At 45.7% G+C, this 25,694-nt stretch overlaps 3 protein-coding genes across 4 annotated transcripts in view; 1 reads left to right on the forward strand and 2 right to left on the reverse strand.

The window, feature by feature from the left end:
- LOC107396959 (oocyte zinc finger protein XlCOF6) overlaps positions 1-3,019 on the reverse strand; it is a 44,326-nt gene extending 41,307 nt beyond the window's left edge. The window contains exons 1-3 of the mRNA XM_070548521.1: positions 2,758-3,019; positions 2,492-2,654; positions 2,265-2,362 (exon numbers count right to left, since the gene is read on the reverse strand). Coding sequence (XP_070404622.1) covers positions 2,265-2,274 — 10 coding nt within the window. The 5' untranslated portion in view covers positions 2,275-2,362; positions 2,492-2,654; positions 2,758-3,019. The remainder of the gene's footprint in view (positions 1-2,264; positions 2,363-2,491; positions 2,655-2,757) is intronic.
- Positions 1-25,694, forward strand: part of LOC107373102 (zinc finger protein 665) — a 199,017-nt gene that overhangs the window by 124,840 nt on the left and 48,483 nt on the right. The window lies entirely within an intron of this gene.
- On the reverse strand, positions 20,092-25,596 carry LOC129161839 (E3 SUMO-protein ligase ZBED1-like). The gene is made up of 2 exons (XM_070548516.1): positions 24,556-25,596; positions 20,092-24,099 (listed from the first exon to the last, which is right to left on the reverse strand). The coding sequence occupies exons 1-2, from the start codon at positions 24,721-24,723 to the stop codon at positions 22,327-22,329; spliced, it is 1,941 nt and encodes a 646-aa protein (XP_070404617.1). The 5' UTR covers positions 24,724-25,596; the 3' UTR covers positions 20,092-22,326.

Below are 25,694 nucleotides of genomic sequence, written 5' to 3' on the forward strand. Positions count from 1 at the left end.
TTTAAAGTCTTGCATTGCTGCTCAAATTGCCTTGTTTTATTCTTTTTATTGTTTTTTATTGAAAATTGTTTGCAATTTTAATCTGTTTTCTCTTTGATTTATTGTTGATCTCTTTGTATTTTATTTAAATGTAGTCTACTTTTTAGAAAGGTTCTATGGACAAGTGTTGCAAATTAGAACATGTGCTAACACACTAAACAATGCATCTGGTTCGTCCAATGTAATTGCTGTGTCCATGTCAAATAAACATCACTCACTCAAATCACAAGTGATTACCATATTCGGAGAGAGCATGGATAGGTGGATCAGGAGACAGTCAAAGTTATTCAGAAAATCTTTTTTCAGTTTGGGTGGTCGGTAGACAGTACATATTATGGTTAACGTGGATCCTGGGAGTTGTATTGTGTTGTATTTAAATGAATGGAAGAGTGGAGTGGGTTAGGGTTAGAGATCTTGGACGAGATGACCTTTCCCTGTAAGGTAGCGTGTTTGAACTCATAATCAGCGGACCTGGTTAGGTGGGCCAGCGTACTGTATTTGGCAGTCCGAGTCTTTGGATGAGGAGAACGTTGAGCTCTGGACCGTGGATCCTCGATGAATGTACCTGCTGCGCGGCTGGAAGACGATGTCTGGATGGAGGTGTAGGGCTGCTGGTGGAGGAACCAGCAGGTAGAACTGCAGCCCTAGGAGTTCATTAGCGGAGTAGAGCGGTCACTGGGCGGTGGTCGATAGACAAAACAACCCAGGTAAGCACACACCACACCCGTATGCCCTGTATGGTTGGACTAGAGCATTCAGGCACCACAGACAAGTAGTCGACTGTCTAGTCACCCGAAGTATAGGCTTCCAGTGATTCAGATAAAAGTAAAAAAAAAAAAAAAACATTAAACAGTGTAAGCTACAGTGAAGAACAAAAACCAGACACGGTGAGCAGTAACAGCCAAACTCGCCAGCCTTCACTCAACCCAGAAAGTATTTGCATCTGATTATCTCACAGAAGCCTCCCTACACACTCAGTGCAGTTACATGTGCCCTGACCGACATCGAAGTCAATCCAGGTCGATCTTATTGTAATAAGCTGGGAGTCTTTGTCCTAGTTTACACAAGCATTAGAAAACCGGCCTCTCAAATAAAGTGTGTGCCACTCCGGTACAGTAGGTGGTGACATGCCCCTTTTCATTTTGGCATTCTTCCAGATAGCTTATAGCAACATAAGCAGTAAACAGAGGCTGGCGGCAGTGAAGCAGATGGAATTGGCACAAGATCTGCAGAATGGCAGAAGGAATATACAACAACGCTGCAGCACAGCTTACTTGGTACGTACTGTCCTGTTTTATGGAGTTACGTGTGTCTGTTTGTTTGTGACGATGGTCCTTGCAGAAGACGACTTCAGCGGTTTCGTCACTTCTGGAATGCGAGTGTCTAACCTGTATTAGCTTGTTGGACGCGTTTACATGCAGAGTGTAATCGGATTGCTACCGCATTATCTGGGTGCTTCAGCTCGATTAGAAAGAGTTTGCTTTCAGACAGACTAACGTGTTTACATGCATTTAAAGAAACTGACGTGACTCTTTAGGGCAATGCTTTGGTTTTCTGGTGGACATGTAAACACACTGAGATAAAGAGCTAAATAGGACTATGGGACATTAAAGTGACTATGAGGAAGTTTAACAACAACATGTATAGAAATGTAAAATTTCTTCCTCATACATTCTCCTGCTATGCCCTAGACATGAAGACCGATCCCTGGCATTTTTACTGTGATTGCCTCTCTATTCCTGTAAAATCACAGAAAAAGAGCATGTTCGAGTCAAACATGCTGCTGCAGATTCCTGCTTCTACTAGAGACGGTGCAGGCCTCAACCTGCAGTCTCTGGGTCTGCAGCCGTCAGGCACTTTGGCCTTTCCTGCATTTGGCAAATACAGTCAGCGGGAGATAGAACTACAGTCCTGTTTAACTGGTTAGCTATGTACATCCCTACTGTAAAGGCATCAATAAAACACAGGAGGACTGATTAATGTGCATAGTAAATGATATTAAATGTCAGCCCCCTAATCAGAAGGTTGCAGATTCGAGCCCCACTCAGTCTGTTGTAGTTGTTGTGCCCATGGGCAAGACTTCACCCACTTTCCCTGTTGGTTGTGGGGTTAGATCACTACAAGGCTTTATTCAAATACAAGCCATTATTTTAGATTCCATGTCATAGCTGAGATACACTGTTGTGTCCCACCACACAGAGACAGTAAAGTCATCCATTCAGTACCTGTGTCCATGCTGTCCAGATCCCTCGATGAATCAGTCCCAGCTGATGGATGATCCTGAAGTGGTAGCAGGTTTTCTTTAGCCGTGTTTAGCTAACAGCTGCAATAGAAACAAAGCAGGAGAGCTGATTAAGATGCTGCTTCAGAACAACGCAGGAGATTAAAGATAACGCTTTGGTTCTGATCAGCTGAGGACACATCCAGTCTGGAAAAGAGGACCTTTGCTCACCAGAGTTCACGGAGTAGAGCTAACCTCTTTTTCCTCCAGAGTCACATTCAGATTCGGGCCTTTTCCGTCGGAGAGTGTGAGCAGGATGGATGAGAGAGCGAGCAACGATCCTGCATCATGACCAACTCAGATGAGCGAGTCTGATAGAGGGAACCTCTTCAGTCTGATGAAAGCAGCAAAACGAGCGCGTTTCTCAGAGAGGCCAAAGGAACAGCAGCAGATCCAGAGGGCAGGAAGTCTAGAGAAAAGCTTTTCTGACCCATCACCTGCTTTTGGAGCTCCGATTGTCACGAAGACCGCAGAATATCTTCTCTGGTTCTGGAAAGAACGCCACCAAGTTGTTGAGGAGGAGAAGAAAGTTTCCACAGCCTGGTGAGAAGATTTCTGCAGCAGCAGCAGTTAGTCGCTTTAGCTGATCAACTCTCCCAGAGACTGAAGTGAAGACGTTTTTACTGCAGAGCCTCAAATGTTCTCCTCACACACCACAACAACAAGCTAGCTCTGCTAGCAGCTTTCGGTTTCTGCTTCTTCTGGTGGTCGGTGACCAGCGTAAATTTGCACTAGCGCCACCTGCTGGCTGGATAAACATTTATTTAGTTCCACAGACCTGTGCTCAGTATTTAAGATAGACCCCGCGTGACCACTACTGCCTGTGGGCGCTGACGAGCGGTGGCGCCGCCATCTTGGATCGGTCTGAAGTGTCAGCATGTTAAATCAACCATAACTCCTTGAATTCTCAACCCATGTTGATGCAGTTTTTCCCTATAAACTTCACACATGGAGCTCTGATACAGGGCACATGTTTTAGCGGTTTAAATAACAGTGGGTTTGCGGTGGGTACCTATGTGCCTCTTGTCCAGAGCTTAGTGTCAAAACTTATATAAAAAGAGGATCAATCACTAAAAATCAAACAATGAGAATCAAAATAATTTTTAAAACTCATACAACAAGTGTGTGACATCTATGGCAGTTATTTGAAAAAACACACTTTAATATATGATAGAGAAGCAGAAACGACTACTCAGCCAACTAATTAACAATATAATTCTTATAGGTAACAATAGAAGTGTTTGTGTAATTCATGTACATATAGTGTCAAAGACCGGGTGAGACAGAACAACTAGAAGAAAATCTGGATGACAAGAACACGACAAACCATCCACCAGAACTAAAGATCTAGAAGCTGCTTCTTGTTCATCCTTTATTGTTTATTTTTGTGAACTCCCCATCTCTTCCTTTCCTCTCCTCCATTCTTTCATTTCTGTCTCCATGTCCTAAAAACAACCAAAAGCATCTCTAACAAAGTTGAGATATCAGGTGTAGGATTACAGCTGAATCTGTAACTCTCTACCTGTGAGAAGAACTCTGAGGCTCGTTTTCGGTTCTCAGACATCAGTTCTGGTGCTTTACAGCCAGACAGGACACGGGGAGAGAGAAAGTAACCGACTGCTTAAAGGAGTTCATTTTATTTGTTTTGTCTTCATTTTTCTGTTACTTTTGTTGAGATGTTTTAAATAGTAACTGAAGCTTTACGTGAGCTATGTTACATACACAAGTGGTCTATTTTTCACCATCTACTTCACCACAAGGTAACCTTTGATTTGAGGACATAAACCCACTTTCTATCTGGCCTCCAAACCCAGAAGGTTCTGCTCGGTGCTTGTTTACATACAAGGAGACAAAAACCCATCTCAATGCCACCCAAAGACCTCCTCACCCATCTCAATGCCACCCAAAGACCTCCTCACCGATCTCCACACCACTCAAAGACCTCCTCACCCATCTCAATGCCACTCAAAGACCTCCTCACCAATCTTCACACCACTCAACGACCTCCTCACCCATCTCAATGTCACTCAAAGACCTCCTCACCCATCTCAATGCCACTCAAAGACCTCCTCACGAATCTTCACACCAGACCTCCTCACGAATCTTCACACCACTCAAAGACCTCCTCACCCATCTCAATGCCACCCAAAGACCTCCTCACCAATCTTCACACCACTCAAAGACCTCCTCACCCATCTCAATGCCACTCAAAGACCTCCTCACCCATCTCAATGCCACCCAAAGACCTCCTCACCCATCTCAATGCCACCCAAAGACCTCCTCACCCATCTCAATGCCACCCAAAGACCTCCTCACCCATCGCAGCACCACTCAGAGACCTCCTCACCAATCTTCACACCACTCAAAGACCTCCTCACCAATCTTCACACCACTCAACGACCTCCTCACCCATCTCAATGCCACTCAAAGACCTCCTCACCCATCTCAATGCCACCCAAAGACCTCCTCACCCATCGCAGCACCACTCAGAGACCTCCTCACCAATCTTCACACCACTCAAAGACCTCCTCACGAATCTTCACACCACTCAAAGACCTCCTCACCCATCTCAATGCCACTCAAAGACCTCCTCACCCATCTCAATGCCACCCAAAGACCTCCTCACCCATCTCAACACCACTCAAAGACCTCCTCACCCATCTCAATGCCACTCAAAGACCTCCTCACCAATCTTCACACCACTCAAAGACCTCCTCACCCATCTCAATGCCACCCAAAGACCTCCTCACCCATCTCCACACCACTCAAAGACCTCCTCACCCATCTCCACAACACTCAAAGACCTCCTCACCCATCTCAATGCCACTGAAAGACCTCCTCACCAATCTTCACACCACTCAAAGACCTCCTCACCCATCTCAATGCCACTCAAATACCTCCTCACCCATCTCAATGCCACCCAAAGACCTCCTCACCAATCTTCACACCACTCAAAGACCTCCTCACCCATCTTAGGTGTGTTCTTGCTGTGTCTTTGTAAATCCATGCTTTCGTTCTTTTTTAAACACAGAAACAGTTTTGTTTACCTGTTTGTAGCTACGGTTTCGCCGACAGCTGCCGGCTTCTTCAGGCTGACGCTGATGGTGGCGCGTCACTTCCTTCTCCGTTTATCTGCGGGCAGCAGAGGACGTTGTCGCCCTCTACTGCCCGCTCTCCCCTCTCCGACGATGCAGTCCCATGCGTGGTCCAGCGTGTAAACTCCGTCGTCCCTGTTCATGGTCCCACATCCACGTCTCCTTATCTCTATTGCTTCCTTGATCCATCTTTTGTATTTTTGTTGTTCAGTGGTTATGATCCTTGTGTTGTCCCAGTCCATTATATGGTTTTCTCTTAAGCAATGATCTGTTACGGCTGACTTTTTTATTGTACTTTCTGCTTCTTCTTTTGCTGCTCTTGTGTGTTTACGATTTGCCTCTTTCTCGCACTCCTTTCTGTGTTCTATTGTCCGTGTATTGAGTTGGCGTCCGGTTTCTCCTATGTATGTTTTATTGCATATTTTGCATGGGATTTCGTAGATGACTCCACATTTTTGTCCAGCTGATATTTTGTCTTTTGGGTGTACTAATCTGTTTCTAACTGTTGTGTATGGCTTTGTTGGTGTGTTTATGTTGTGTTTTTTCATTGTTGCTCTTATTTTTTCCGTTATGCCTCTGATGTATGGTAGGGTTATCACTGGTTTTGGTTCTTGTCTTTCTGGGTTTCTGGTTCTTTTTTTGGGTTGTTCTTTGCTTTCTGTTTTTGTTTGTTGTTTTCCTTTGTTTATTGCCCATGTCGGGTAACACAACATAAACACACCAACAAAGCCATACACAACAGTTAGAAACAGATTAGTACACCCAAAAGACAAAATATCAGCTGGACAAAAATGTGGAGTCATCTACGAAATCCCATGCAAAATATGCAATAAAACATACATAGGAGAAACCGGACGCCAACTCAATACACGGACAATAGAACACAGAAAGGAGTGCGAGAAAGAGGCAAATCGTAAACACACAAGAGCAGCAAAAGAAGAAGCAGAAAGTACAATAAAAAAGTCAGCCGTAACAGATCATTGCTTAAGAGAAAACCATATAATGGACTGGGACAGCACACGGATCATAACCACTGAACAACAAAAATACAAAAGATGGATCAAGGAAGCAATAGAGATAAGGAGACGTGGATGTGGGACCATGAACAGGGACGACGGAGTTTACACGCTGGACCACGCATGGGACTGCATCGTCGGAGAGGGGAGAGCGGGCAGTAGAGGGCGACAACGTCCTCTGCTGCCCGCAGATAAACGGAGAAGGAAGTGACGCGCCACCATCAGCGTCAGCCTGAAGAAGCCGGCAGCTGTCGGCGAAACCGTAGCTACAAACAGGTAAACAAAACTGTTTCTGTGTTTAAAAAAGAACGAAAGCATGGGCCTCCTCACCCATCTCAACGCCACCCAAAGACCTCCTCACCAATCTTCACACCAATCAAAGACCTCCTCACCCATCTCAATGCCACTCAAATACCTCCTCACCCATCTCAATGCCACCCAAAGACCTCCTCACCAATCTTCACACCAATCAAAGACCTCCTCACCCATCTCAATGCCACTCAAATACCTCCTCACCCATCTCAATGCCACCCAAAGACCTCCTCACCAATCTTCACACCACTCAAAGACCTCCTCACCCATCTCAATGCCACCCAAAGACCTCCTCACCCATCGCAGCACCACTCAGAGACCTCCTCACCAATCTTCACACCACTCAAAGACCTCCTCACCAATCTTCACACCACTCAACGACCTCCTCACCCATCTCAATGCCACTCAAAGACCTCCTCACGCATCTCAATGCCACTCAAAGACCTCCTCACCCATCTCAATGCCACCCAAAGACCTCCTCACCCATCTCAACACCACTCAAAGACCTCCTCACCCATCTCCACACCACTCAAAGACCTCCTCACCCATCTCAATGCCACTCAAAGACCTCCTCACCAATCTTCACACCACTCAAAGACCTCCTCACCCATCTCAATGCCACCCAAAGACCTCCTCACCCATCTCCACACCACTCAAAGACCTCCTCACCCATCTCAATGCCACTCAAAGACCTCCTCACCAATCTTCACACCACTCAAAGACCTCCTCACCCATCTCAATGCCACTCAAAGACCTCCTCACCAATCTTCACACCACTCAAAGACCTCCTCACCCATCTCAATGCCACTCAAATACCTCCTCACCCATCTCAATGCCACCCAAAGACCTCCTCACCCATCTCAATGCCACTCAAAGACCTCCTCACCAATCTTCACACCACTCAAAGACCTCCTCACCCATCTCAACGCCACCCAAAGACCTCCTCACCAATCATCACACCACCCAAAGACCTCCTCACCCATCTCAATGCCACCCAAAGACCTCCTCACCCATCGCAGCACCACTCAAAGACCTCCTCACCCATCTCCACACCATCCTAACACCTCCTCACCGACAGAGCTCTCAAGTTAAAAGAAAAGTTCAGAGTGAGATTTCTGGGGATGAAGGAACTAAATAGTTTCTGCTTCGGCTGCTGCGGCTCCTCTACCTCGCTCTCTTTTCCCAACTGTTTTTGTTTATATTTTATTTTACATCCACCTTGCTACAAATAACCACAAAAACAATAACTATCTAATCCAGGGGTCGGCAGCCTGTTCCCATCAAAGAGCCGTTATTATTTGTTTCCCACAGAAAATGCTGGGAGCCGCAGCAGAGAGCTGCTTTAACCAATCACAGCAGCAGACAGCAGCCAATAACGGTTGCTCGTGTACATCAAAGTTATCTGTCAACAGAAGATAAACAAAACAGTTTGTATAAAATGGATCCAGAAGTTGTCGCCCGTCTCTGCCTACAATATGTTGATATTTTTCACCCTGTTAGTGGTTTTACTGAGCAGGAGCCACTTTAGTCGCCATGTTTCTTTTTAAAACTTGTTTCAACTGTTCAGAATACAAATCCAGGCTCTGTCTCGCAGGGCCGTGCAGAGACCTTTGAAGGGGCGGGTGCTCAAAGTTAAAAAGGGGCAAAACATTTAATCAGTTTCACGATCCTACAAGTCTCAAAATTCAGATAATGAGACCCTTGGGTTCACACAACATAAAAACTAGAAAAAATAAATCATTTAGTGTCATTCATTGAAGTTAATGTTGGTTCATAAATGATTGTTTTAGTTTTTAAAGCTGAATTCCATCTAGAGATGTTACAACCACATTTCTGCCCCGATCCGAGTCCAAGTTTGATTTTTGATTATCTTCCAATACCGAGTCCCGTTCTGATACCAGTACCGAGTCCTGTTCTGATACCAGTACCAAGTCCCGTTCTGGTACCAGTACCGAGTCCCGTTCTGGTACCAGTACCGAGTCCCGTTCTGGTACCAGTACCGAGTCCTGTTCTGGTACCTGTTACAGACCCCCACTCCCCACCCGTCAGGAAGAGAGAAGGTAGCAACTGGACAACCATACGAAATGACACTCCATGCACAAACGTCAGTTTATCACAGCTTTTATTGCTGTTCTGTTCATGTGGATGCTGCAGGTACCACTGCGGAGGAGGGGGAGACAGGGACAGTTAGGTGGAGCCAAAATAATGAAAATAGATCCTATCTACCCTTCTAACTAAACAAAGGGATCAAACAAAAGCCTCAGCTACATTTCTCTGCAAAATAGATGGATCCAAAAACATTACAGGGGGCACCCACCTCCGTACCTAGTGTTTTTAACAAGTTTCTACTTCGTGATGAGGTGTTCAGGGATTCCCCAGCTTACCTTGTCCACAGTCTCCCTCCACCAAACCTTCAAACAAAAGCAGCTCCAGAACACAGGTGGGTTCATGAAGCAGCAGCATGTGGGAGGAAGAGTCTCCCTGCTCCTTCCTTGCTTTTTTTTTCTTCTTTCGTTTAATTGGCGGGTGGCAACCAACTTTCAGTTGCATTTCCGTTACCTACTGAATGGGAGTGTTAGTCGAAGTGGGGAGTATCCTACTAAACAAACCTAAATTCTATCAAGTATTCCACTTTCCCTTAAAAAGTCTATGGCTAACTTGTAAACCACTATTCCCCCATTTAACAGAATATTCAAATCATATTTCTTACATCCTTTAACTTTTAATTTTTTAACCAACATTTTCCTATTACCCACATATTTTCTACAAGTACATAATACATGTTCTACTGTTTCCCTATCAAGTCCACAGTCATACATACCGGTATTATGCCGTCCAAGAATAAAAAGCGTACTGTTCAAAGCTGTATGTCCCATTCGCATCCTTGTTATCACTTGATTTCTGTTACTCATTTGAATGACTTCCATTCTTCCAACCTTTCCCTTTAATTTGTACAAAATGTCTTCCTTTCTTGTCCCTTATCCATTGTTCTTGCCATTCATCCACAATCTGCTGTCTAATAACTGGTTTCACCTCTGCAACACTATATGGAACCTCCATCATAGTATCCAGTTTCGTTGCCTGCTTCGCATAATAATCAGCTATTTTCATTACCCTCTACTCCACTGTGAGCTGGAATCCACATAAATCTAACCTCTGAATTATTCTTCATCAACCTAAACAAGCACTCAAATATTTCATACAAAATATCTGACCTCTTATCGGCTGACATTTCTTTAATTGATAACAATACTGACATGGAGTCTGAGCAAATAATACTTTTCCTAACACCATTTTGTTCTATCCACTGTAAACTACATGAAATGGCTAACATTTTGTCATGTTCCTGAGCTGAGGTGAGCACTCTTTCCACAATAACCATCTCTGAGGAAATTTTCCACAGGTGAGGAGCGGAGGGAGCTGCAGGTGTGCCGAATCTCCAATCTGGAGGTCGGGTATAAAGGGAGGATGGAGACACCACACTACGCCGGATGATTGCACCTGTTAGGTAGCCCCAGCCTCTCGACTTCGTTTGCTCGTTTGCTTGTTAGAATTACAGTAAATATTGGATTTTTTGGCTCTGAACCCTGGACTGTTTTTTCTGGATTACGCTTTTGGATTTTCCTCTGAAACCTCTTTGTTCTGTTCAGGATACTCAACTCTACACACTACTCTCGCCGCTCGAACCCCAGAGTTCCAGAACCATGTCCCATCCTCCTCTTCAACGCCTGCTTGTTTAATCTTCGCTGCCTCATCCACCTCAGCCCGCTGTGTCACCACCTACGCTCACCTAGGCTGACACCCTTTCTGCATATCTGGGACTATTAAATGGACTTTAGCCGAACGGCACACCCTCACTGGACCTTCCAATACTCCTTTAGTCCCTGTTCTAAAATAAAAGGATTTTTCTTTACTCACCATTGAAGTCGTGTTGATTCTGCATGTCTTGGGTTAAACATCTCCCTCGAGAAAGGAGGAGAACTGAATGGAGGGTTCAAATAAATCAGGAGAGGGAGGGGAGGAATGAGGTAAAGAGAGATGGATTCTATTGACCTTATCATTAAAAAACTGAAGGAGAGAGTTACAGGTTTCTGAAGAGTAAAGATGGATGGGTAAGGAGTCGGGAGGCTGAAAAATGCTGTTCATGATGGAAAATAAAGTCTTAGTGTTGCTGGAGTTGGACGAGATGAGACCGGAGTAATACTGTGATTTGGCATGGGAGATGGAGTCCTTGTAGAGAGAAATCTGAGCAGAATATAAGTCTTTATGGATGGTGAGACCGGTTTTCTTGTAGAGTCTTTCAAGCCTCCGGTTAGTAGCTTTCATGGAGCGTAGGGCAGGGGTGAACCATGGAGAAGACCGAGTAAAATATACAGAGCGGGATTTGATGGGAGCAAATGAATTAAGGATAGAAACCAGACCGTTATTGTACTGAATGACAAGCTCATCGGGAGTAGAGGACAAATTTGGGGTCAGGGTGGCAAAACTGGAGGACAGGGAGGCTAGATCAATGTCCTTAATATTACGAAATGAAATGATACGGGGTGATTTGATGATGGAGAGACGGAGGGGAACAGAAAAGGAGATGAGGAAGTGGTCCGTGAAAGGGAGCGGGTCAGCTGTACAGTTGGAGGGGGTCAGGCCGGAGCAGCAGATCAAATCCAGGGTGTGACCTTTAATGTGAGTGGGAAAATTGGCATATTGATGAAAACTGAGGCTTTCCAAAGATGAGGAGAAGTCTTTGCTGAGGGGGAGGGCCATATTATCCATATGAATATTAAAATCAGCAAGTAAAATTACATTTGTGGAAAGGGCGGACAGATGGGATAAAAGAGCAGAGAGTTCATTTAAAAACTCAGGGCTGAACTTGGGGGGACGATAAACAGTGACAATTATTGTGGGGGTCGGGCCGGAGAGTTGACAGGCGAGGCATTCCAGAGTGGTGAGAGGAGGAAGGCTTACGGGAAGGACCTTCCAAGTCTCGCGATAGAGTATCGCGAGACCACCACCACGGCCTGACCCACGTGGTTTGGAGAGGTAAACAAATCCGGGAGGAGTACAGTCATTGAGTTGTGAGAAATCGCCGGGTTGTTGCCACGTTTCGTTCAGACAAAGAAAGTCTAGCTTATGGTCACTGATGGTATCTTGGAGGAGATATCCTTTACCAGAGAGGGAGCGAATGTTGAGAAGACCAAAATTTGCAGTGCGGAAGTCCCTGGCGACAGGAGCATTAGCCTGACTAGCCAGCCGGGCTAACACGCTGGAGTCGACCGCTCGGCAGGTATTCCTGGGTAGCCGCTGGCGAATCGTGGACCAGAAGGAGGGTATTCCTTTGGAGCCGTCAAGATGGAGGTTCCGCCGGGACCCCCGATGGATATACCGACGGCGAGGCTGGAAGGTGATGCCGGGGAAGAGGCACAGAGCTGGTGGTGGAGATCCGGAGTAGTTGTTCCACCATAGTTCTCCTCTCGAACGGATACTGGAGAAGAGACCGAACTGAATTCAGTGGCTGCTGAGGTCCGGTATCCATGCTGGTTGTAGGCTCACTAGCGTCCATGTCTATTACATCTGCGTCACTACCAAAAACGTGCTGGAGTAGTCGAGACTCTGCCGAGTTCTACCGAACACCAACGAAAGCCTTGGGCGGTACCTCTATTGGCCATCATGCTTCTGAATCAACGTCGACGCTGATTGGATACATTCCCATTCCTACCGTTTGATTTTCTTGTCAGCATTTGGCCGGCTCCTTCCGTGCTGTTTGGGCGATTGAAACACAGCCTACAGCCTTTCTGTCGCCTCCCACCGCTCGGCAGAGAGCTTCTCACCAAAATAGATATATGAATAAATATGATTTGCTTTTGTTACAAAACACACAATTAACTTAGAATATGTGATTATTATTATTATTTATTTTTTATTTTTTTTACCGTGTCCTATCTGGCTGTGAAGCAAGCAGAATTGATGTCTGAATGCTGGTGACAAGCCTTACAGATTTACTCTCAGGTGGAGCATCAAAGCGTTTGCTTTTAATGTCACGCCTGACACTTAAAACTTTATTGTTATTGTTGTTGAATGCTTTGTAATTCTGACCAGACACGGAGACAGAGGTGAAAGAGAAAGGAAAAGAAAAGGTGGGGAGGGGGGGGTTTCCAAAAAAAAAAACAATGAACAAGAGTCTGCTTCTAGGCCTGCAGAAAAAGACAAAAAAAAGGGACACAACAACAATACAACAAGATCTAGCTATCACTGTGTCAAGATGATGAAGAAAATATATAATCAACATTGCTTAACTGAAGAATCACGATTATAAATCACAGTGCATTAAGTGCCCACCGTAGTCTTAAGACCTGTGTTTAACGTTCCCAAGCCCATACTTTTGAGAGCACCATGTGAGCACCTGTGTGTGTACACGCGCTTGTTAATGTAAGGTTTCTATATAGGAGCGTCCAACAGAGAGTGTGAGGGACCACAGATCCGCCGCCCAAAGATGCGCAGGAGACGGGGGGAGCTCCAAGTCCCACAGATCCAGGCGCTGCCCCAGAACCCAGGAACCCCAAGGGGACTGCAACCAGGAAGACCCCCCCCCCCCCCCCCCCCCCCCCCCCGAGAGGCACAGAGGATCGCCCCGGGGGGCCACAACCAGCAGCCGGCAGAGTCCCGGGAGATATCAGCGGCAAGCCCACAGGCCCGCCCGCAGCCTCCCACCCCCTAGCCGGCCGAGCCTGGGACCCAGCGACCCGGGACCCAGGGGCGACCACCCCCGCCGGGGACCCAGCAGAGCCCAGGGACCCAGACCCCCCCAGGCAGCCACCGGGATCTATCAGGCAGATGCCTGAATCTTAAACCCCCAGACCCGGTTGCTACGAACACTCAGGCAGACCATGGCACAACCCCTCACAGCAGGTGTGGCAGGGGGAGGGGGGACAAAGATCTAAATCATCAAGAGAGGTTCCAGGAGAGGGGAGCAGTCAAAGGCCCCACCTGACATATACAATCATACACAAACACAGTCACACACTCCCTCCCTCATGCTCACACATGCACATACAACCCAAGACTAACAAAAATGCACGCCGGACACCCACTCATGCTCCCCATACACACCCTATTCACTCTGGTCCAGGTACTGCTGCACATTGGGTACAACCATCACCGGTAACCAGAGTTTGACCCTTTCTGCTGGTGTGCTGATGAGCAGGCTCCCCCGCCCAACGCTGAGCACAGCAACCCACCACCCCAAACCCCAACCAGACGGCCAGATCTCCCTCCTAGCCTCCAGCCCCAGGAGGCCCAGCAACAACAGAGGTGGCTAAGACCCCTAGTCTCCCTCTGCCTGCTCCCATATAGTGTTGTGTGATCATGAGGTGTATTCCATGGCTGTGGTGAGTGGGCAGTGCGGGCATCATCCGGCCTATGCCAGCTGGTGCCACCGCACCACCCCACTTACACCCTCAGCCATCAGTGTCTAAATGCGGTTTAAAATTGGAAGTGGGCACCGGCACCCGGGAGGAGGCTGAAATATCCCCCTGCCAAATGCCGTTGAATGTGCTCACTCCCAAGGCCCTAAGTGTGTGTTTGTGTGGAATGTCATCAGTGGAAGTGTATAAGGTGCAAATAAAATTGGGGGGCAGGTTGCCACAGGAATGCGGAAATGGGGTCCATACCCGCACTCCCTGACTTGCCCACCCACCAAGGTCCTATGTGTATGTTTGTGTGATGATGTGAGGGAGCAGGAGGAGAGAAATATGCGCGGATGGGGAGGAATGGCTGGCTGGGCTTAGCCCTCCAGGGAGCCAGCTCCCCTACTGGCCCCAACACGCACCTCTGTTGCCAAACTGCCACCCAGGGCATGGAGACCCCAGCCCATCCTGCTAGGGCACAAAGCAGCAGCATTACAGAGCCTCACGGAGTCCGAGGGCACCAACCCAGCCCCACCCCAGCAGAATATCTATGCCCATCCCTGTATTTGCACAACTTCCAGAATACATAAGACATGGGACATCCAGGTAAGGTTGGGTCCTCCCCCTCCCCTGTGACGGAACGGCAGAGGAGCCAAGGTCTACCTGAGGCCCCCGAACCCGGGCCAGGCACTGCTGCGTGTTCCTGCCTTCTTCCCGGCAGCATACATGTCAGGACCCGACCCCCAAGGCCCCGCCCAGATCCCCACACGGGGCCGGCCACCCCCAAACCCCGAGCCCCCAGGCCCCCACCCAGACCTGCCCAGGGGTATTGCAGCCGCCAGGCAGTGACCCATGGCCGCCGCCAAGCCCCCCAAGGGGCCCCACTCACAACTGCCAGCAGTCCACCCCCCGAGGCAATCCAAGCACCTCCAGAGGGGGGCAACGGCCCCCCAGTCCCAGACATCCCCAGTGAACCCACCTCCAGGGAACATCCGGATACTCCAAACTCAGACCCCACACACCCCCACCCACACCATCCCGTAGGACAACATCAACGGCCCCCCACCCTCGCTATGTGATGGAGCCGATCAAAGGAGCCCAGAGAGATTCATCTGAAGTGGAAGCAGAGGCTATATCAAGTGCAATATGATCTAACAAAAGATTTCTATACTGGTTAATGCAGAGAGTTTCTCTATTTTTCCAATTCAAGAGGATAGTTTTCTTAGCGATGCATATGGCAGTCAGAACCATGTGAACCAAAGATGTTTCAATTGGGACATCGTCCAGGTTTCCCAGTAAACAAAGAGAGAGGGAAGTTGGGATATGACATTTCAGACATTTTGACAGATCCTCACATACTCTACCCCAAAATTCCTGGACAGGTGGGCAGGACCACAGTGCATGAATGTAATTGTCAGGAATGTTGTTTGTGCAGTGTGTACAGGTGTCAGACAACACAAACCCCATCTTGAACATCCGATGACCTGTATAGTGTACTCTGTGTAGAATTTTGTACTGAATTAATTGTAAATTGGGGTGTCTGATCATTTTAAAAGTTTTTAAACAAGTTTGGGACCAGAAGTCCTGGTCAAAGCTAACTGATAGATCCACCTCCCATTTTTCAATAGGGATTGCAATTTTATCGTCTATTTTGGACAGTGTCTTATATACTTATTTTATGTATTTATTTTTTAAAATAAAAATTAAAAACACTGGGGAAAACTGGGAGGACGGCGCCCTATCGCCCTCTACTGGCCAGTCGCCACTGCAAATAACGATTCTATCTCCTTGTGTGATTATCTGATCCTTAAGCTGAGAGCTAGCAAGGGATATAATCTAACAGAAGTTAAAGCGCCAGCTCTCATCCTTGCTGTGAGCGCCACTGATGCCTCGTCGTTTGCGGCGCACTGTCTCTCTGACTGTGATTGGTCAAATGATGACACGTGACAAGCACAATAGAACAAAGATCGTTTGTGAACAAGAGGAGTCCCCCCTTGTTTCTGTGATTAAATCTTGAAAATCTGGACATTAGAGTGGACATCACCTTTAGGACCACTATAACTGCCTATTTAAGTCTGAATAATGTCACCAATGAGGGCTCCACCTCTGTCTTGTTATATTGCTTCATCAGTTCCTCTTTTAAAAATTTGTCTCAACATTAAGGCCCTATCGATACAACCATTGACCATTTGAGGGGACAAACCCAGCTCTTGCTTGCAGTGGCAGATGTAGCAATTTGTGGGACCAAGACGAACACAGACATAGGGCCCCCTTACACTAAATTTTCGACAATCTTATCTTTAACCGGATTAGTGAAACTCTCCCCTCATCTGACATGAGTTACTTTCACTTTTTATTAGTCCTCTTTTTTCCTGTCTTTCTCCCTTTGAGTGCTTTCTGCTTCCTGTCAGTGCACTTGTGCTTTTGCCTTTCTTTTTTTTCTTCTATTTTCCATTTTGGTCTGTTTTCCTCCTTCAAACATTTTCCATTGTCTTTCCTTTTCTGCTTCCTTTTGATGTTTACATTGAAAAACTATGTTACTTTTGGAAGTGAAGATAAAAGCTTTTTTAAAGCAAGCTGCTTCTTTCTCTTAAGCCCCCTTCAGACAGGCCATGAAAAACGGAAATGTTCCGGAATCTGTCCGTAAGACCTTTCTGTCTGAATACAAACATCCGGATAACGTGTTCCGGAATTTATCCGGACGAAGCCCCTAGTAAAAGGGCCAGACTTGTTACGGACAGGGTGGCTGCTTCAGACTGGTGAGGTAAAGTTCCGGACAAGAGGGAGGGGGAGGAGGAGGGGACCGGGGGACGCTGTGCGCACCTATATAGCCCGCTGCTGTAGCATGCGGCGAACCACGGCAGCTCGCCTCCTACGGTACCGTCTAGACGCGCGACGGAGCGTTTCACACCGCTTCAGTGATTCCTTTAACCATTGAGCTTCATCATCCAGGTCTCTTATGCGTCTTCGTGTGCGCAGAATTAAGCTTAAGCGCCTCGTGATTTTTATCTTGAGAGGCGCTGTAGAAATGATATTTTCTTCTTCTTCTTCTTAACATAAGTCCAATTCCCCCACCCCCCCCCACCCCACCCCCACCCCCCCCACCCCCCGCCGCCGTCAGACATCTGGAACTTTTCCCTGCTGTGTGAACGCAGCTGAAAGGACAAGTTCCGGTACAAAAGTGGTGTGTCTGAAAACACAGTTCCGGTTAAAAACCGGATTGAATTGTCCGCAAATGTTCCAGAATGTCTGTCTTAAAAGGGCTTTATTGGAGCAACTAGGATAACTCCATTTCAAGCTTAATGTTTGGACTACCGCTTCGAGTTTGCTCCTGCCTCTCTTCTTCTTCTTCTGCTTTCTTTTCATATTTGTGGTCTTATGGCACTTGGCAAACAACAATTTGGAGCATTGCTGCCACCAACTGGATTGGAGTGGAATGACTACCAATCACTTCCCGTTTGTGCATCGGCGTCTTAACAGATGGGTGCCAGCAGTCAGGGCTAGGGGGCCCCGCAACAAAAGGGGGCCCCAGGCAGCCGCCGATATATGCCTAATGGTAAAACCGCCACTAGCTCGCAGAGGCCTTACTGTTGTAGGGAACTAAATCAGACAGTTGCCAGTGGGTCTAGTTACTCGGCTGACCTATTGGCTTGAATCCATGGACCGTGTTGGCCAGGAGGAATCTTCCCCACACGGTTTCGTGTTCTGAATCCCAACGGGCTTGGTGATGAGGGTGTCGTAGAATTGTGATGCAGAGCATAACACGCAGTTCTGATCCAGAGAAGCAGCACAAGCCTTGTTGATCACAGTGGGACCCTGGGGTTTCGGGGTTAAAGGTCAAGCTGTCCTGAACTTGAGCACCCCTTATTAGAAAGAAGCTCTCAGTTGTACAACTTTCTAGGTAGCTTTATTAGGTCGAATACCTGGCAGGAGATGATGTTGTCCTTTGGGGTCCTTATAAAAAGCGACCCTTTTACTGAACCAAATTTTTAGCACAACAAAATTGGCCAAAAGGCTACGGTATGAACGGCAAAAAATTAAAGTAAATCCATGTTTTTGAGTTTTGTTATTTTATTGTTTCTCTGGTTGATTACGTGAAAGACGAAAAAACAAGAAAAATCATAAACGTGTAACTACTGAACTAAAGTTAAAATGCAATACAAATTATAAGGAATAGCAAAATGTTCAAATTTCAAAGTAATAAAAGGTAAAACTGTAATCAAGCAATTAAAATGTTAAATGTTACAAGATTTAAAATGAAAGAAAAGTAAATGATTCAAATATCAAGTAATGATTAAAGATTAACACATAAAAGGGAATATAAAATTAAAAGTAAGTAATTAAGCTATCAAAGATTTATGTAAATTAATCCATCCATCCATCTTCATCCGCTTATCCGGAGTCTGGTCACGGGGGCAGTAGCCTAAGGTGAGAGGCCCAGACTTCCCTCTCCTCAGCCACTTGGGCCAGCTTCTCCGGGGGAATCCCAAGGCGTTCCCTGGCCAGGTGTGAGACATAGTCCCTCCATCGTGTCCTGGGTCTACCTTTGGGTCTCATCCCGGTTGGACGTGCCCGGAAAACCTCACCAGGGAGGCGTCCAGGAGGCATCCTGACCAGATGCCCGAGCCACCTCAACTGGCTCCTCTCGATGTGGAGAAGCAGCAGGTCTACTCCGAGCCCCTCCCAAATGACTGAGCTTCTCACCCTATCTCTAGGGGAGAGCCCAGCCACTCTTCGGAGAAAACTCATTTCACCCGCTTGTACCCACGATCTCATTCTTTCGATCACTACCCAAAGCTCATGACCATAGGTGATGGTAGGTCGGTAAATCGAGAGCTTCGCCTTCTGACACAGCTCTCTCTTCGCCATGACAGACCGGTATAACGCCCGCATCACTGCAGATGCAGCACCAATCCGCCTATCGATCTCACTCTCCAGTTTTCCCTCACTCGTGAACAAGACCCTGAGATACTTAAACTCCTCCACTTGTGGCAAGACTTCATCCCTGACCCGAAGAAGGCATTCTACCCTTTTCCGAATCAAGACCATGGTCTCAGATTTAGAGGAGCTGATTCTCATCCCAGCTGCTTCACACTCAGCTGCAAACTGCTCCAGCGAAAGCTGAAGATCACGTTCTGATGATGCCAACAGGACCACATCATCTGCAAAAAGCAGAGACCTGATCCTCAGGCCACCAAAATGGATGCCCACAAGACCTTGGCTGCGCCTAGAAATCCTGTCCATAAAGGTTATGAACAGAATTGGTGGCAAAGGGCAGCCTTGGCGGAGTCCAACTCTCACTGGGAATGAGCCCAACTTACTGCCGGCAATGCGGACAAGCTCTGACACCGGTCATACAGGGACCTAACAGCCCGTATCAGATGGCCTGGTACCCCATACTCCCGGAGTACCCCCACCCCCCCCCCCCCCCCCCCCCACACACACACACACACACAGGGCCTCCCGAGGGATGCGGTCAAACGCCTTCTCCAAATCCACAAAACACATGTAGACTGGTTGGGCAAATTCCCACGCACCCTCCAGGATCCTCCAAGGGTATAGAGCTGGTCCAGTGTTCCACAGCCAGGAAGAAAACCACATTGCTCCTCCTGAATCTGAGGTTCAACAATCCGATGGACCCTCCTCTCCAGAACCCCTGAGTAGACCTTACCAGGGAGGTTCAGGAGTGTGATCCCCCTGTAGTTGAAACACACCCTGCGCCCCCACCCCCTTTTTTTTATAATGAAATTATATTTTTTAAACATCACAAATGTGCATTTTTTAAAAACTTATTCCCTAATATATCCCAAATGAATTAGCAACTAATTGGCTCTTACACACACTTTACAAAAGCTTGCTACGCCCCTGCGCCACACACATTCTCCTCCTCCTCCACTCCCCTGCTTAGATGGAATTTTTTTCCCGTCAATAACACCTTCAAAATAAGGTCAAGGTCAAGGGAACTTTATTAATACCCACAGGTAAATTTGATTTGCCATGTGACACGAGAATTAGCGCCCAGGTTACACACAAATACACACAGTCACAAAACACACATCAATGAAAAATATAAACAATAAATGAATAAAAATAAAATTGCCACGCCAGACTCAATTCTTATTGAGTAACGTTACTGCCTCAGGAATAAAGCTTGTTTTGTACCTCTTGGTCCTGCATTTTGGCACAAAAAATCTCCGTCCAGATGGCAGGAGAGTAAACTGGCCATGCAGTGGGTGTCCCGTGTCCCTCACAATAGCTTTAGCAATCAGCTCTACCTGTCCACTGTACAGCTGTGCCACATTTTTCCCTGGTTTTCCAAGCAGACGACCCGACCACTTTACAATCCTGTTTAGTGTTTCCTTTTGTTAAAGATTTGCCTGACCAAACCATGAGGCTACGGAAAAGACAAAACACTTTCAATAAAAGAACAATAAAACATGACATTATAGTCCTGTCCACATGGAATGAGGCCAGTTTTCTAAGGCAGTACAAAGGCTGCTGGCCTTTCTTACCCACAGAATCACAGTTTTCCTCAAAGTTCAACTCCCTATCAATAATTGTCCCCAAATATTTATACGATTTTACCTGCTCAATAGTTTGACCTTTAATCATGGAAAGATCACGCTGTTGTTGGGGCTTCCTTCTAAAATCGATGATCACATATTTTGTTTTAATTACATTGAGTTGTAGATATGATTCATCACACCAAGAGATAAAATCCTCAAGAACAGGTCCATGGCTGTATTCCCCTTCTCTCAGGAGACGTACTACTTCCGAATCATAATTGTCCTTCTTTCATGTTTGCTTTGGCACATGTTAGTGTATAAAATATACAACAAGGGGGACAAAACACAGCCCTGGGGAGATCCGGTAGACACATTTTTCTTATCCGACAGGGTGCTATTCGCTCTGACCTTCTGTGTCCTGTTGCTCATAAAATTTAGTATCCACCCAAGCATGCTTTTACTCAGGTGAAACTGTTCCTCTAGCCTATTAACCAAAACATGACGCTGAATTGTATTGAAAGCGGACGAAAAGTCCGCAAAGAGGAGTCAAGCATGAGTTCCTACTAGGTCCAGAAGATGAAAAAGCATATTTAACAGAGTGACCGTTGCATCCTCCACACCCCTCCTAGCCTGCTATGAAAACTGTAGAGGATCCATCAGTCGCTGTGTCTGCTTTAAAAGCTCACATCTAACCAGCTTTTCAAAGATTTTCATTAAATTTGAAGTTACAGCAACAGGGCGGAAATCGTTTAAAATACCTGGATGTCTCACCTTAGGAATCGGTACAATTTCTGCATCCTTCCACAGTTTAGGGACCTTTTGTTACCGTAAAGATTCATTAAAAATGTGGTGCAGTTTATGTGTCAGCTGGTATGCACAGAATTTAAGTAAGCGGCCACAGTTTTCAGCTCTTATTTACTTCAGCTCTTATTTACTCTAACTGTCCTGATAGCCCTACCTATGTCCTCCATTTCAACTTTAAAATGCTCACTATCCTTACATTTCTCCCTCAGGATTTCCCGTTCCCCGCTGAAATCCAGAGCGTCAAACCGACAATAAAAACTGTTCAGGGCATTGGCTAGTTCCCTGTCAGTGTTAAATGTGTCTAGACAGATGGTTGTGTACTGTGCCTCAGAGCCATGTCCTGCAATGACTTTCATACCAGTGTTAATTTTGACAGGACATTTTAATTTTATTTTAGTCTTAGTCTTTTGGCTAAAAATTAATTTTAGTCTTAGTCCAATTTTAGTCATTGGATTTATTTTAGTTTCAGTCCCATTTTAGTCGACGGAAATAACAAGTAATTTTAGTCGATAAAAATAAGCAATTTTAGTCAACAAAATGCATATATTTTTTCTAATGAAGTAATTTCATACTTTTGTATAGAGCACAGAAAAACTAGTGTAATTTAATACACAGGGTCCAAACTCTTAACCACCACTGATCAGATATTGCACACACAGCTAAGAACATAGAATATTTGAATAAAAAAACACTTCACATGTTTAACACTTACGTGTTTAATAAAAAACAAAAAGCACACTGGAAATTACAAAGGTGCTCTTTTTAGCAATTGCACAACAAGAATTTACAAGAACAGCAAATTTAAACATGTTAACCCTGAGTCTGTAGATATTCACTTGTTACAACACAGGCTCAACCAAACAGTGTGAATATTTATTTGCTGCGATTCATTTTGAGAAAAGCACTTCGTAGTGTGACCTTTGCTCGGTTGCGTTTCCCTCTAGTGAGGTCACCTGTGATACTGAACACTCTTTCTGCAAAAGATTGAGAAGCTGGCATTGCCAATATATCTAATGCTAATGGTTTCAGGCTGTGATAAAATGTGTCACATTTTCCAAGCCAAAACTCCATTCCCGTTTCACAAGTGATGGACTGTGAGAGCTCTTCCTTATACTGGCTTATCTGCTGTCTTACACTACACTTGGAAGATTTTGGTTTAGGCTTTGTTCCGAATTTGGAGAGAAACCTAAAGACTGGTTGTCTGGAGGAGGAGGAGGAGGCAGATGATGAAGAGGAGGCGGCGGCGGGTGGTGCCGGTTCAGGTCCATTCAGTTCCTCCAGATCAGAGTGGTTCTCCTGTGTGTGAGAGCACCGAACAACATACCCTTCTGCCTGCTTGAGCAGCTCCTGAATGTTATCATCAGCCACATTGAGGAGGGTCTGACACACAGTAGGATTGAGAAAGCAAGCAGCTGCTACAAGTGGGGAAAACTTGTCATCTGAGGGATCAAGTACCCAGGCAAAACGCTGGTTCACATTACCTTCCATTTTACGGGCTAGAGCAGCAACATCTCGACTTGTGTTTTGTTCCACATCTGCCAGATGGCTGAGTAAATCAAAGAGAGCAGGGAGTATTAATGACATCGACATTGTGTCACTCTGAAGAGTTTGTGTGTGTTCAGCAAAAGGCTGCAAAAGTTCTTGCATTGACTTCAGCTTCTGCCACTCACTTGAGAGCAAGCAGTCCCATCCCATCTCGTTTGCTACTTCACAAACAGATTCTTTAACTTTGAGGAGACGTGCAACCATTTCATAAGTACTTGACCAGCGTGTGGGGCAGTCATTCACAACAGTTAGGCCGCACTCATCCAAAATCTTCTGTGTTGCGACTGATGACTTGCGAAAAAGTTTCACGATTGATCGGACTTTGTTCAAGACTCTGTTGATGCTTTCCTCCTTGTTTATCATGTGGACAACAAGCTGCAGCGTATGGACGACACATGGCATCCTGTCCATGCCCATGTCCTGACACTGCAGGTTTTCTGTCTCCTTGGAATCACTTTCACTTAGGATGGATGCATATGGATCATCGGAGCTGGAATCTTCATCTTCTGGAGCACTATGTTTGAATGCTGCCACCATATTGCTACCATTGTCTGTTATTACGGTGAGAACTTTCTCATTTGGGATCCCCCATTCTTGCATGCACTTTTCCACACAAGCCTTAATGGACTGGGCGGTGTGCGGATGGTCAAGTTGTTCAAGAGCTAGCAGTAAGTGTTCTGGTTTTTGTTGTTCAACACAGAAAAAGCAGCAACTTATGCCAAGGAATGATGCTGTCAGTCCCTTTTTAGTCCACAGATCAGTCCCAATACATACTTTTCTGGCACTAGACAGTCTTTTCTTAAATGTAGCTTTTTTGTTTTCATAGTGTTTTTCAAATAGATTACTTATCTTGGTTTTCTTTGGCACAGTAAACTTCTTATCCAAACTTTCCATCATCAGAATAAAATCCTCATCTTCTACTGTTGTGACCGGCAATCCTGTACATCCAATCCATGTAGCGATAGCCTCTTCTTTAATTTGTTGATCTTTGGCGTCACTCTTGTACTTTGTAGTACTTGTAAATGCGTCCTCAATGTTCTGGTTGGACATTTTTGCCTTTTTGGTAGCTGGTTGGCCACCATCAGCAATGGTTTTCTGCAACTGCAAAAAAATAAAAATACACAAATAAAACATTGACTTTCTAACAATGATTTACCTGTTGCTTTTTGAGATTTCATACATTATATTATATATATATACATACACACACACACATAAACATCTGTGCGGGCTCGGGACTCGGATCATATTAGTGCAAACCAGACATTGAGAAAATTATAAACAGCCAACAGCATGCTTCACTTTACTGGTCTAGTCCTGGTTTAGAGCGCACGTGCAGCGAGCGGCTGTGACCCAAAAAGTACCAGAACCGCTCACGGCGCATGCGCAATCATGCATCAACACTGCTCGCCCGCTATTTCCCTAATAACACACGTTATAGTCATGAAAATACGGTACTTCCGAATTTTTATCCCAACATGACAGTGTTGATACAGTTTTATTTGCCTGTATATTACTTTTCGGGTCGTCACGTGTACAACATTTAAGTGGATTTACCTCGGAGAAAATGGCGAAGTGGCCATTCTGTAGATGCCTCTTCAGATTCATTGTGTTCTTTCCTCGGAACGACAGTCCACACTCTCGGCATGTAGTCTTGGTAGCAATGTTATCATAAGAAAAATGACTCCACACATCTTCTCTTCTTTTTCGCCCAGCAGTTAACATTTTCCTCTACTCCTTCTTCTTATGCCGTCGATATATTCAGTGAGCTATGTTTAGCACACCGCGCATACCTGCCCCTTTATACAATTCAGGGTCTGTCTTCTCTCACGTCGTCCCGCACGTTCACGGCACGCCACGCCCCTTGTCTTCTACTACGTTCGCATCTCACAACAACACAATAGTCGCACCGCACCATAGTGCGCCATGTAGAAGAGCGTCATCGTAGATTTTCGTCTCGTCTTTCATTCGTTGACTAAAAGTTTCAATCAATTTAATTATCGTCTTCGTCTTTTTCCAAGCATTTATTTTGAATTTTTGTTTCATTTTCGTCTGTAAATATATTTTCGTGACGAAAAAAAAGACGAAAATATTTTGTCAACAAAATTAACACTGTTTCATACTAGTCCATGCCGAACCTGCTGCCATTTTGTTCTCCAACTGTCTTCTATATTCATGTTTAGCCTTTGTAATTTCTCTTTTTAACAGTATGTTAGCTCTCTGTAACTCAGCCACTGACCCCTGTTTAAAAGCCTAATTTTTCTTCTTTATACATAATCGTACTGCTTTTGTGACCCATGGTTTGTTGTTTGGATATATCCTGACACGTTTATGGGGTATAATCATAACCCGACAAATGGCCATATATGAGCAGGCTACATCAACAAACATGTCAAAATCATTTCCACATGACTGAACGAAGACGTCCCACTCTGTACAGTCAAAACATTCTTGTAGGTTAAACACCGCCTCCTCAGACCAGGTGCTCACCTCCCTGGTCCTTACTTTCAATTCAGTTCAAGTATATTTATAAAGCGCCAAATCACGACAAGAGTCGTCTCAAGGCACTTCACATAATAAACATTCAAATTCAGGTCAGTTCATTAAGCCAATCAGAAATAATGTTTCCTATATAAGGAACCCAGCAAATTGCATCAAGCCACTGACTAGTGTCAGTGACTATACAGCAATCCTCA

The sequence above is a fragment of the Nothobranchius furzeri genome, chromosome 2 (assembly GCF_043380555.1).
Source record: "Nothobranchius furzeri strain GRZ-AD chromosome 2, NfurGRZ-RIMD1, whole genome shotgun sequence".
Taxonomy (NCBI): Eukaryota; Metazoa; Chordata; class Actinopteri; order Cyprinodontiformes; family Nothobranchiidae; genus Nothobranchius; species Nothobranchius furzeri.